Source organism: Phalaenopsis equestris, unplaced genomic scaffold (assembly GCF_001263595.1).
Source record: "Phalaenopsis equestris unplaced genomic scaffold, ASM126359v1 Scaffold000787, whole genome shotgun sequence".
Classification (NCBI taxonomy): Eukaryota; Viridiplantae; Streptophyta; class Magnoliopsida; order Asparagales; family Orchidaceae; genus Phalaenopsis; species Phalaenopsis equestris.
The window spans coordinates 111603-124744 of NW_018165227.1; the positions used below are offsets into that span (position 1 = coordinate 111603).

Here is a 13142-nt window from a genome sequence, read left to right on the forward strand (position 1 = left end):
TTACTGGTTTAGAGTTGGTCATGCCAGCGATGATGAGTATATCAATGGCATAGTGTTATTGGGATAAGTGAATGTCATAGAAAGTGAGATAGATGTCCTAAAATTTTCATGTGGAATTGGGCTTAGAGTTCATGAATAGTAGATTAGATGAGGGTAAATTTTTTTCTAATGAGGATTAGATCAATGACATATATTAGCGTGTAGAGGTGGTTGAGATTTTTATGGAGACAAAAGAGCGAGGGCTCAACGGAGCTAAGCTGAAAGCCGATTGTTTGAAGGTAGGTGGAGATTGTAGAAAACCATTAGCTTGGTGCTTATTTGAGTATGCAAAGGGCTTTCTTTATGAGACAAACCTGATGAGCATAAGTTGCATCGACGAAGCCTTGGGGTTGTGAAATATGAATGGTTTCTATTAGATGATCGGGATGAATACATTGGAGACTTCAAGTTGGAGATATATCCAATTTTGGGTGAGGCTAAGTATAATGAAAACTCAAATGTTTGTTAGTTTGGCAACTTATTTGAATGTTTCGATGCAATCAAGAGTGTGTTGTTGCTTAAAGCCTTGAGCAACCAAGTGAGCTTTCTGGCGAGATAAAGATCTGTCAGCATTGATTTGGTGTGAAAGGTCCATTTGCATCCAAGGACATTTGGTGTGTTGACGGTGAGATGAGTGACCATGTACCTTGAGATTGTAGGGCTTGAATTCACTGGACATAGCTACATGGCAGTGTTTATGTTTGATGATGGAGGAGTGGTGTGTTGGTTCGGTTTGAGATTGATGAGTGAGGTTGAGTATTTGACGGGGTTTTAGAGAGCTGGTTTTGAGGTGTGTTTGCATGGGATGATGACAAGTATTATGGGGAAATATGGAAGAAGTTATAAGTGTGGACTGATTTGGTGGTGTAGAGGTGTGAGTGGGTATAAGATTTGTGGTCGGTAGTATTGTTTGTGGGGGGTTGTATTGGACCGGGTAGCTTGTATGGTGGGGTTGATTGGTAGCATTGTGATTAGAGCGAGTAGGAGTGGGAGAAGAGTAGGTGGTGGTGATGGTAATTGGGTGGAGTTGGTGTTTATTTGGTTGAAGGGAAATGTTTGTTCATTGAAGAGAACGTGGGGAGATATGTATATTATATTGGTGTTAGGATCAAGGAAACAATATCCTTTTTAAGAGGAGATGTAACATAAAAATATACATTGTATGGATAGTGGAGCAAGTTTATGGTTAGTATATGATGGGATCCATGGGTAGCATAGGCAGCTAAATAATTTGATTTGTTTATAAGATAGTTGGCGATGATGAAGTAGTTCATATGGAGATTTGGAGTTAGTGGTAGTGGAAGGCAGGTGGTTAATGATATAGGTGGCGATAAGCAATGTATTGGCCCATAAGTGAGAGGGAGAGAGGCGTTGGTTATCAAAGTACAATCTGTCTCGATGAGGTGGCAGTGCTTGCACTCGATGATTCAGTATTGTTCGGGAGTGTAGGGATCAGTGTATTGATGTACGATGCAATCTTATTTAAGGATGGTGTCGAAGATGGTGTTGATGTATTATTTGTCACCGTCTGTGCAAAGTTGTTTTATTTTAAATGTAAATTGATTTTCAAATATTGTTTTGAATTCAAGTAATTTAGTGGATGCATCATTTTTGTTGTGAAGAAGATAGACCCAATTATATCGAGAATGTTTATCAACAAAAACCAAATAGTATTTTTAAGCTTGTAGAGATAAAGTAAGAGAAGATCCCCACACATTGATATTAATTAGTTCTAGTAGAGAGGAAGACTTAGTTGTAGATATAAAAAAAAGGAAGTTTGTAACTCTTTGGTACTTTGCATGAATGAAAATGTAAGTATTTAGAAGATTGCATAAAAAAGGGATTTCTGGAGGCAATTGTTGATTGTTATTGGGGTGATGGATGTCCAAGTCGTTGGTGCTATAGTTGTGGAATGGGTTGATCCAAAATTAGAGCAAGTGGTGTTGATTACCACTTGATGGATGGATGGATGGATGGATGGATGGGGTAGAGACCAAAAATGTGTGGGCCTTTAAGGATGATGTGATTTTATTTTGGTTGGTGATGTGATAGCCATCAAAGGTGAAAGTGATAGAGCAGGAGTTAGATTTGGTTAGTTTATGAACAAAGATGATGTTATAAGCTAAGATGGGAATGTGATGTAGTTGGAGTAACTGGAGCTTACTCATTGCGGGTGGGCAGGATCCCTTGGCCTACTTGTGCAATGTGGAGTTGTTGTCCATTCCCAACAATGATGGTGTTGTCTTTTTTGTAGTTGAGCTTGTATGAGATGGTTCAATTCAACAGTTAGGTTCTCAGTAGCAACACTATCAAGATGCCATTTGCCATCAGCGGAGTCAGAGTTTGAGGAGATTAGTGATTTAGAAGGTTGGTTTGATTTGTCATGGTAGAACCAACACATGAAGGCTTCATGTCCATTTTTGTGGCAGATTTAGCAAATTGAAGCGACTTTGTTGATGCGATTGGAATTGTGGGTACTTTGGTTTAAGCGAGAGGAAAAACTATTTTAGTTGTCGTTGGATGTGTAGGAGGTGTTGTGGTTTCTTCCTTGGCCTCGGAAGACATCAAGAATAGTGGAAGGTGATGATTCCTCAGCAGTTTCATTTATGAGATTGATCTCTTCACTGCATAGTAGTGTGTAGAGATCATCGAGTGGGATTGGTTGAAGGTTTGTGTGAATTTTTATTTTGAAGGCTTGATAGGTAGAGAGAAATCCTTTAAAGGTTGCGTGAATGATATTCTCCAGATTTAGGCAAGCTCTGGCGGTGCGAGAGTGTCGACCTTGGCTTTGATTTTGTATAAATATTAGGTCATGAGTTTATTTAACATACTGAGGTTGTGGAGCTTGTTCTTTAGTTGGATAATACTGGAGCATTCAGAGGATTGGAGTCAGTGTTCAATTGTTGTCCATATATCATGGCAAGTGTCTCAAGGTATTACATATGGGAGAATGGATGAATAGATAAGGACTAAGAGAAATCTTGCTAGGTTTTGATCTATCAACATCCACTTTGTGAAATCAGAATTAAGAAGGGGAATACTGTGTGTGCTTTGTCAGACAGGAGCAGGAGCCATTGAGGATGCTATCATACGCATTTGCTCAAAATAGTTTGAGGATTTGTGTCTTTCAAGTCGGGTGTTGTCGGGGGTGAGTTGGGTGGAAAAAAAGGCTGCGGATGTTGTTCAAGATGAAGTGTAGTTGGTTAGGTATTAGGTTGTTGATCGACATAGGGGTAAGTTGATTTATGGGGTTTCCACTGGAGGAGGCGGTGGAGGACGATGCCATGCTAGAGGGAGGAGGGGGAGTGTCATGAGGCTACGGTAGCTCTGATACCATGAAGAGTATCGAGAAGGAGAGAAAAAGAAGAAGGTTGGTAGCTTTTCATTAAAACCCTCCTTAAGTTTTTGGTACAGTAAAGCGACATATAAAGCATAGGTGAGTTTATAGTTGGTTACAAGAGGAATGGCCAAGATTAATTAGTTGTTATTAGATGGTACTGATTTTATTTGCAAATGAGTGTGTAAAGCAAACACTTGTTGTAGGTGTTGTTACAAGCTACACACAATGAAGAAACTCTAATTTAGAAAGAGATAACTAATAACTCGGTTTAAAGGGATATACAGAGATAATTATTGGCGGGGCCATAATGAAATCGGGAAGATGTTCTTAACATCTTACATATATAACAAGTAGTAACATGTTGAAATTCAGCAAACTAGTTGAAACTAACTAGCTCTAATCTAGCAGTTTTAATAAATTATGAGAAATTACTAAAGCTTGGTTAAAACAAAAACATGGAAAGTTTTATACGAGTTACTTAACTAATGCAACAAATTAGAGGAGCACAATCACACTTCAAGTAAAATGAAAGGTTTAATGTATATGAGCATATTTAATACCAAATCTCTCCTATAAGACTAAAGATAGTAGCAAATGTAAACTAGAAAACCAAAAAAAAAAAAAAACATATGTAAACATTATTAATGAATAATCGACAATCAACTGTGAATGTGGTGAATGGCATACAAGCTATAGGAGCTGCTGGTGAAGGGCTTCAAACAATGTTAGAAGGTGCTGAAAGGCGGTGAACAACAAACTCCTAATCTCCCACTCACTTGAAGTCTCACACTTGAAGAGAGAAGGATAACAATAGGGATTTATGGGATTTACTAATGAAATTAGAACTGTCCTGAACCCGATATGACTATTTTCAAAACATTGATTTTGCGGTCTTTGAATTGTTCAAGAACCTAAATTGATTTTCACCCGGACTAGCCACCAGTTCGGAGTCGAATCAGTCAAACCAGCTTTCGAAGCATTGAACTCATAACTTCAAATATCAAACTTTGAGAGTAAATATGTAAACACAAAAAAGAATTGTCATATTCTATGTAAACTTTTCACGTTGATTTGTAGGCTGTTTGTTGGGTGCTTTGGCGGTAGAACGATATTTTTCCCGCCGATGGGATTTCGCGGCGGACCAAAACCCTAGCGGATTTAAACCACCTGCTCTAGTCTCCTTCGCAGTTCTTCACTCCGTCTCCTCTGAGTCCTCTCGCTTGTTTCTTAATTAGGACAGGCCATTCAGTTCGATCACTCTGGAGAACCAATGGATACGTCGAGCCCTGCAGTGTTCGTGAACGCGGAGCTTCTGAAGATGCACGTTGGCAGGCGGGTTCGCATTGTGCTACAAGTAACGAGGATCGAAGGCGGCGTTATGATTGGACAATCTACTGATGGCCAGCAGCTAACGGTGAAGGGGGCCGATCTGCAGAGCATCCCTCTCCCCCACTACGTCGAGGTTATCGGAATCGCCGACGGCAATCACTCCATCCGTGCCGAAATATGCACCAATTTTGGCGAAAATTTTGGTAATTTATTTCTTCTTCCGTTGTTGTGTCGCCATTATTTTCCTCTTTTGATTGAAGTTTCGGTTGTTTGTGTCTATTTGCTATCCGCGAGCTCCGACAATATTTAGGCATAAGGAACTTTGTCAAATAGCTCCATATAAAAGGAACATTATAAGTGGCAAACTGGGTTGCTACCTATCGTCAGTAATCAACCTAAATGATAAATTGCAATGAATTGAATACAATCAGCATAAAGAAAGGTTCAGAAGATTGGTGACAAAGGGCTTCATCAAATCTCATGAAGTTGAAATGTTAATACACGAACAAAGCTTCTAGTTGCATGTTGACATCAGAAATTCGTTCATTTCCGTGAACCAAATTGCAACACTGAAAGGAAAAAAATTATAATAGGTGATAATCGACTTCAAATAAAAATAAAAACGTTATAGTAGGTGACAATCTGTGGTTTTTATTTGCAATAATGGCTAGAAATTTATATGATAGCCAAAATAGAATAGAAGAAAATTCTATATTCTGAATTGGATCAAGAACCATGCCATTCATTGAACAAAAACCTCAATTTTTTAGTTGTTTCAATCAAGTGATAGGATCAGCTGGTTTATGATGAAACATAATTGCAACCAACCAACCCCAAAATAGACAAAATTTACTAGTAGAAGTGTGATAAAAAGTTATCAGAAATAAAAACTGTCACAGAAAACAAGCAAACACAAATAAGAATAAAAGTAAGGAGATCTTTTATAACTAAAAAATCCATGGTGCGCAAAGCTTGCTATCACAGATGGAGAAAAAAGGGGATGGAAGAAAATAGAAACAGTGTCTATTAAGATAAAGGGGAAAAAATTAAAAACATAATAACTCTTGAGATTCTTCCCACTCCCTCTCTAGTGCCCGAAATTAGTTATGTAAGTGAGCCAAGCTGACTTGTGAGCCAACTCGGGCTCAACTCGATAAGTTGCTCATGAATTGCGCTAGATAAGCTAACAAGTCAAGCTCAAGGCAACCCCACTCGACTTGTTAGCTTGTGAGCTGGCTCAGTTACAAAAATAATTAATAAAAAATATACTTAAAATATATTAATTTTAAAAAAAATTTCTTTAAATTATTAAAAATATAAAAAATGATATTTAATATTTTATATCATATTATTTTTTTATTGATTTTCTCCTAAATCTCATTCTATTTGTCATTTCATTATAATACTAGTTCAAATTAATTAACTTCTTCTCTTTCATACTAAACAAAGCGGGCTTATAAGTCAGCTTGAGTTCACAGAGTTAAGCTCAAGCTCCAGCCGAGGGTGGCTCGAGCATGACTCGACTCGTTAACACCCCTACCTGAAGCCCTCGCAATACAATTGCAACTGGAGCTAGTTGAGAAGCAAACGATGGGATTGCGACATATAGGACAACCAAAACTCCCAACTTTCTCCTCCTTTCCTACCTCAAAACTATCGAGGAAGGTAACCCTTGTCTTTCTCCCCATTTCTCTCATCCCATTTTAAATGTTTTTAGCTCATCCAAATCTTGTAAAATTTGCCTTCCAATGGGATTTGTTAAGTTCAAAGTTTAAATCAATATGACCTAGAAACATTATTTAAGATTTTGTAGGATATGAAATTGTCATTTTTGTTGTTTGGCAAGGTATATGTCAAATTTTGCTCAATTCATGCTACCAAACAGCTCCTTAATATATTTGATGGAAAGTATTCTTCATATCTCAATTTTAACTCCCCCTAAAGTTGGAGTATGGACATGCAAAATGCTTTACTAGCCAAGATGAGAATGAAACAATGACTTTCCCAATGGTTTAGTGAAACATATCAGCAACATATAAGTGTGAAGTTGCGACGAAGGTCCATTCCACTTTGGGAGGATGAATTTGTCTCTAACCATAGGACAATGCAACTCCATGCATTTATTTCACTCATAAAAGATAGGGTTTGATGCAAGTGCTTGACAACATACTAGCTAATCATCACAACACTTCCTGGATTTTCCAAATTGTTACCATTGTTACCCTGCAAAACGTGAAGAAGATATTTGAACCATGTGAATTTTTAAGTGATGGAAGTCATAGGTCTATGTTTGTTTTCTTCCTGTGAACGTAATATATGAATTTCTTTTGTAGTTTTCCAAGACATGAGTGACCTCCTAAGAAAAACAGCAATAGTTATTTCTGCAGTCAAATAATTTGCTCGACCTTCAAATCAAAAACCCACCTAGTCTTAAAATTTTTGGAGTTGGAAACAACAATGCTTGCTCAAAAATAGCCTTGGAATATCATAAAATGTGGATTGCTACATCAAGATGTTGCATTCGCGGCTCCTGCATGAATTAGGTGAAAACATAAAAGGGATATGAAATGTTTTGCTTTATGATCTTATGATAAATGAGGCATCCAACAAACCTTCTATATGTTAATGGATTTTATAGGTGATGACTATCAGTAGGCCCGAGCTTAAGATTTATTCCTTAAGTTGTCGGAGTTGCACAAAGTAAGCTTATGCTATTAAGGATGTTCAATGCGTACTTCCTTCGTGAAATGGAAATTCATTGATAGGTTTGTGCTCCCATAACCTGTAAAAATTATTTAAGCTTTTCAAGACATTGAATCCAAAATTGATTTTGTGAGAAAATGTTAATTAGCTATTATAGTTGGATCATTTTTAGTAATAACTATATGGTTAGTATAAATAACCATGATTTTGAATCAAATTTCAAATAATCATGCAAACAATGTGTAATCCACCTTGGACTATTGAAACTCTACATTTTAAATTGTAGTAGACTTCAATTTGATGAACTGATCAACTTCTAGTAGGGATAATGGCAAGGAAAATTTAAATAGGCAAAATCAGATCCAAGGCATTTTGTCTTAGCAAGGTGACACGTATGCCTCGAGGCAGGTTAATTTGTTTATAATAAATTTTAGTAAATAAAATTTTGAAGGGTGTTGTGCATTCGAAACTTCTCAGATTTTTTATTATGTAAGATATGATGGTTGGAGAAAAATAGTTTGTTGATCAAGTCATTTATTTAATAAGCTTTTTGATAGGTAGATATCCAATAAAAATGCACTTTTCAAAAGTTGATTATGTTTATGTGTGGGTTTTGATGTTAATAGCATAAAGGCATCTAAATACATACAAATGATCATATGTGATGATTTGACTATAAAGCTTTTCAAATGTGGTTTATTGAAAAGCAGATTGGATAATATATTGGTAAGATAAGTAGTTGTTAAAGCACTTTCTCCCAAAAAAAATAAGAAGAATGTGAGCTTGAAACCTAAATATGCGAGCAATGTTAAGAATGTTGTTTTTGCTTTCTATCACATTTTGTTGTGGCATTAAAATGCTTGGATGTTGCTAAATGATACTCTGCTTTATAATGAAGGGATGATATACTCAGACTTATTCACATTATCAATTTGTGTGCAATTGGGCCTTTCAACTTGATAGAAAAAAATGGTTTTAATAAGTTTGTGTTTTAAATTAAAATGCATTAAATAGATTCATTTAAAATGTGCAAAATCATAAAAAATAATCAAGAAATAATTTGCTTATGAGTAAAATGAAACTTTATGTGCTCCATAAGTATCAGTGTATTAATTCAAAAGGCTCAACAGTAAAAGTATAACTTAAATGAAAATGTATTCCAGCTTGTTTGACCAATAGGAAAAAATCACAATCTAAAAAGTGATTTCAAAGGTAATATTGTCTAAACGCTTCAAAGGTTTATAATTAAAGCAATGTCGAGATATAGTGCTAGAGGAAGGTGGATGAGTTTACATGATTGGTAATGTATAATATTTTTAGGAGAAAAAATAATAATTCCTCTTTAATTTCATAGAAAATAATTACAACATAAATGGGGGGATGAATCCCATATTGGGAACATAATAACATCAATTAAAACTCCCCATAATAAAAGAAAGAAACATCAATTATGACATACCAATAATGCTATATTATAGAAATAGAAAAAATCTAATAATATAATATACAAAAACAAAACTTCCTAAAATTTCAACACCCTCCCTCCTAAGTTGGCGCATAGATATCAATCATGCTTAACTTGCTTACAAGAAACTCTAAACTTGGCCTGAAAAGTCCTTTGGTGAAGTTGTCTGTTATTTGTTGCGCTATTTAAGCGAAAGGCATGCAAATAACTCCAAAATCAATCCTTTCCTTTATGAAGTGTATACTAATCTCCACATATTTTATTTGATCATGTTATAGTTGATTTTTTGCAATGCTTATGGTAGCTTTATTGTCACAATATAAATTCATTGGCATGTTTATCGGGATCTGTAGCTCTTCAAGAATTCTCTTCAGCCATAACATCTCACATACTCTATTTGTCATAGCTTAATCTTCTGTCTCGACGCTACTCCTTGCTACCACATTTTGTTTCTTCACCATGTAATTAGATTTCTTCATATATATGTACATTATCCAGATATTGATTTCTTGTCAACAACTGAGTCAACCCAATCTACGTCGGTGCATGTCTCTATGTTCTATTGTATGATTCTCTAAAAAAGTAAACTCTTATCCATTATACTTTTTAGGTATTTGAGAATTTTGTTAACTTCTTCAAAATGCATAAATTGACTTACCAAACTTACAACAAATGTGATATATGACTGTGTATATGATAAGTAGATCAACTTTCCTACTAACTTTTGATATCGAGCATTGGTCAACTTTCTTGTCATCTCCCGGTTTTTGATTGGGATCAACTGAAGTGTCTACAGGCCTACAACCAGTCATCCTAGTTTCTTCTTAAAGATCAAGAACATATTTTCATCGGGAAGAAACAATACCTTTCTTCGATCTAGCAACATCCATGCTAAGGAAATGCCTCAGAAATTATAAGTCAATTGATCCAAAAAACTAATGTGAGAGAAGCCTTCAATCGGTTTATTTCATATATGTCATCTCTGATGAGAATTTTATTGTTGACATACACAATTAGTATGATTATCTTTCCATTCTCTGAATGTCTGAACAACATTGCATAATTTCTTTGCCCTTGAGTATATATCTGACCTTTAACAAACAGTATTAATTTCTTAAACCACGCTCTAAGTGATTGCTTCGACCAGTATAAGGACTTTTTTAGTTTACACACCTTTGTGTTGAATTTCTCATTAAATTTTGGAGGTGCCTCCATGCCCACTTCTTCCTCTAAGTCTCCATTGAGAAATGCATTTTTTATACCTAGTTGTTGTAAGGATTAATAAAGATTAGCTGCAAGTGATAGAAGAACTTTAATAGGGTTTAATTTTGCAGTTAGGGCAAATGTCTCAAAGGAATCAATGTCATAGGTTAATTTCGTTGGCAACCAGTCGAGCTTTATATCATTCTAAAGAGCTATCAGAATTATGCTTGACTGTAAACGCCCATTTGCATCTAATAAGTTTTTTTCCCTAAGTATATCAATTAATTTCTACGTGTCTTTTTTTTTTGGAGCTTTCATCACCTGAAGACAACCTCTTTCCACTTAAGAACTTTCAAAGCATTCTGTATAGTATTAGGAATTTTCATACAAGACAATTGTATGGTAAAAGCCTTAAAATGAGTGAAAGGTTTTTATTTGACGTATAATAAGACAATGGATTCTATGAGCAAGACCTCGCCCCCTTACAAGCAGCAACGGGATGATTAAGTTCAGTGAGGATTTTACCTAGAGGATTCATGGATTTTAGTCAATGTAAAGGATTCACATTCTTTTTCTTTTGAGTTGTTTCTTGTCATGAGTAGAGAATGTCAAATGGTATAAATGTTGTAGTTTTTTTTCTTGTTTTCTTTTTATTAGTTGTTATAAGATTATGAATATCATAAGATGTCATTGTAGAAAGATCTGAATTCTCTTCAGTATCAAAAAACTCCACTTATTTTCTCATGATATAATATAGCTTGACTTTTCAGGTTGAACAATTATGGTTGAAGATATATAATTTTTTGAGTCATCAATTTGAAGAAAGTCCTAAAAATTTTCTTGAAGAGCAAGAATAAAATTTGGGTTAACATCTAACAATGAACAAAATTAGGGATAACCCCTAACAATGCTGCGACAAAGAGTTATCATTTTGTACTGAAGAGCAAGACGTAAGACGGAGTCTAACAATTTTGGAGATTGAAATAACTTGTGCGGTTACTATAAGTGCTCTTTAGTGAAAGGTAGTGCATCCAAGTTAATAGAAGGCTCTTGAGTTTCATCAGCAGTGGTTTGTTAGACTCGACCTTCACATTTATATTTTGGTTTTCAATGTGCGTGTTCATCATGAAGCTTTCAACGTGTCTCCTTTGTATGTCATATTTCCTGCAATGTTCGCAGTAGCATAGGTGAGGCAATTTAGTTTTGGAATTATTGTAACTAGTAAAAATGGTAGAATTTATATGGGTGTCGTCATCATCGACTTGTACGACCTCATCGGAGGAGAGATGATTTCAATCGCGAGTTATTTCAACGCTTAAAGCTAAGTGCAGAAGTAGATGGAGGCAGCTCCAACAAAGAAGAAGCGGAAGGGTTTGAAACAAATTGAGTGTATGATAGGCCTACTTTCGATTCAGTTCAATTTTTTGGTTCATGATACTAAAGAATGGAAGCCTTCTTTGTGAAAACTAGATGAGGAACAAAATAAGAACAAGTCCTTTTCTCGAATACAAATTTCGATGGAGTCGAAGACCGAGAAAAAAACTGCCGAGAAGAAGCACACAAAGAAGCCTGCCTCTGAATAACAAAAAAATGGCATAGGAGTTAGATAAAGAAGCAGTGGTTGTGGAGAAAGTATCTGTTAGAAAGAAGCTTGCTACCGAGAATTCGAACTATGCAGTTTTGACTCTAGAGGAAACGTAGACGTCGCGTTTCAAAATATTTCGATCCACCCATTGCCTTCTCGACTGGCTTTAATCGTGACCATATCGTGAGGGGTTTGTCAGGCTCCAGCCGTTCTTCCCACAATCCTGTAGTTGTCTTCCCAACAACCTCTAATGGTGAATGTATTGCGAGGGTTCTATTGCGATCAAGTCGATGTCTTCCCAATGAGCTTCAATCCTGATTTTATCGCAAGGGTTTTGCCAATCCATTCATCTCCCCAACAAGCTCTAATCATGATTGTATCACAATCGGGAGGAGCACATAATCCGCCAAGGATTCTCAACGGGATTAGGTCATTGTTTCAAAGGTAAAGGCGGGCTTTAATGCCATATACTTTTCTAGAGGAGAAAATTATTTCTCTTCAATTTCATAGAAAATAATTATAACATAAATAGAGAGGGATGACTCCCATACTAGGAATATAATAAACGGAGTCATAACTCCCCATGATAAAAGAATAAAACATGAATTATGATATATCATTAATATTAGATTCTACAAATATGAAAAACTTAATAATAGAATGTACTAATATAAAAATTTCCTAAATTTCCAACATAATGTGTGCGTGGAAGTTTTGTAAGAGTTACATTCATGTATTATCGGTCAGAATATAGCCTCTTCAAAACAATCATCTTCTTCATTGTCTTCCTCATAGAAGTTGATTAAGTAATTCAAGTCTCATATAATTTTGATCGCATTCAATAAATTGACTTGAAAAGTAGGAACATATATAACTTCTTAAATAATAACTTTTTTACCTTAAGTTTGGAAATTTTATAGATGAATTTGATGACTGCTATCGGTGTATAAATCTTAAAGAAAAGTAAAGATTTAACTCAAGTAAAATGTATTAAAGATGAAAATCAAAAAGTACTTTTCTTAGAAAAAGATATTCAACATAGGTGGGTGAGTTACTTTGATAAACTAATGAGTTTTTTGAAAATACGATCGACTTTAGTGATCTTAATATCGTGAATAAAAATAAAACCATTCATTTTTACCGTCGCATCAGTAAAAAAGAAGTTGATGAAGCTTTAAAGAAAACCAAGGGTGGAAAGTCTGTAGGACCTGATGATATCCCAATTGAAGTGTGGAAATATTTGGGAGTTTCTTGACTTACCAAACTCTTTAATACTATTTTAAAAACCGAAAAGATGCCTGAGAAGTGGAAGAAGAGTATTTTGGTCCCCATTTTAAGAATAAAGGGGATGCACAAGAGTGTGCAAATTATAGAGGAATTAAGTTGATGTGTCAGAATTAAGTTGATGTGTCATAGATAATTGAACATAGGTTAAGACGCATCACAAAAATTTCTCATAATCAATTTGGATTTATGCC

The 13142-nt window shown here is 35.4% G+C and overlaps 1 protein-coding gene across 1 annotated transcript in view; it reads left to right on the plus strand.

The window, feature by feature from the left end:
* The first annotated feature begins 4426 nt into the window (after positions 1 to 4426).
* Positions 4427 to 13142, plus strand: part of LOC110031203 (replication protein A 14 kDa subunit-like) — a 15557-nt gene continuing 6841 nt past the window's right edge. The window contains exon 1 of the mRNA XM_020734288.1: positions 4427 to 4911. Coding sequence (XP_020589947.1) covers positions 4650 to 4911 — 262 coding nt within the window. The 5' untranslated portion in view covers positions 4427 to 4649. The remainder of the gene's footprint in view (positions 4912 to 13142) is intronic.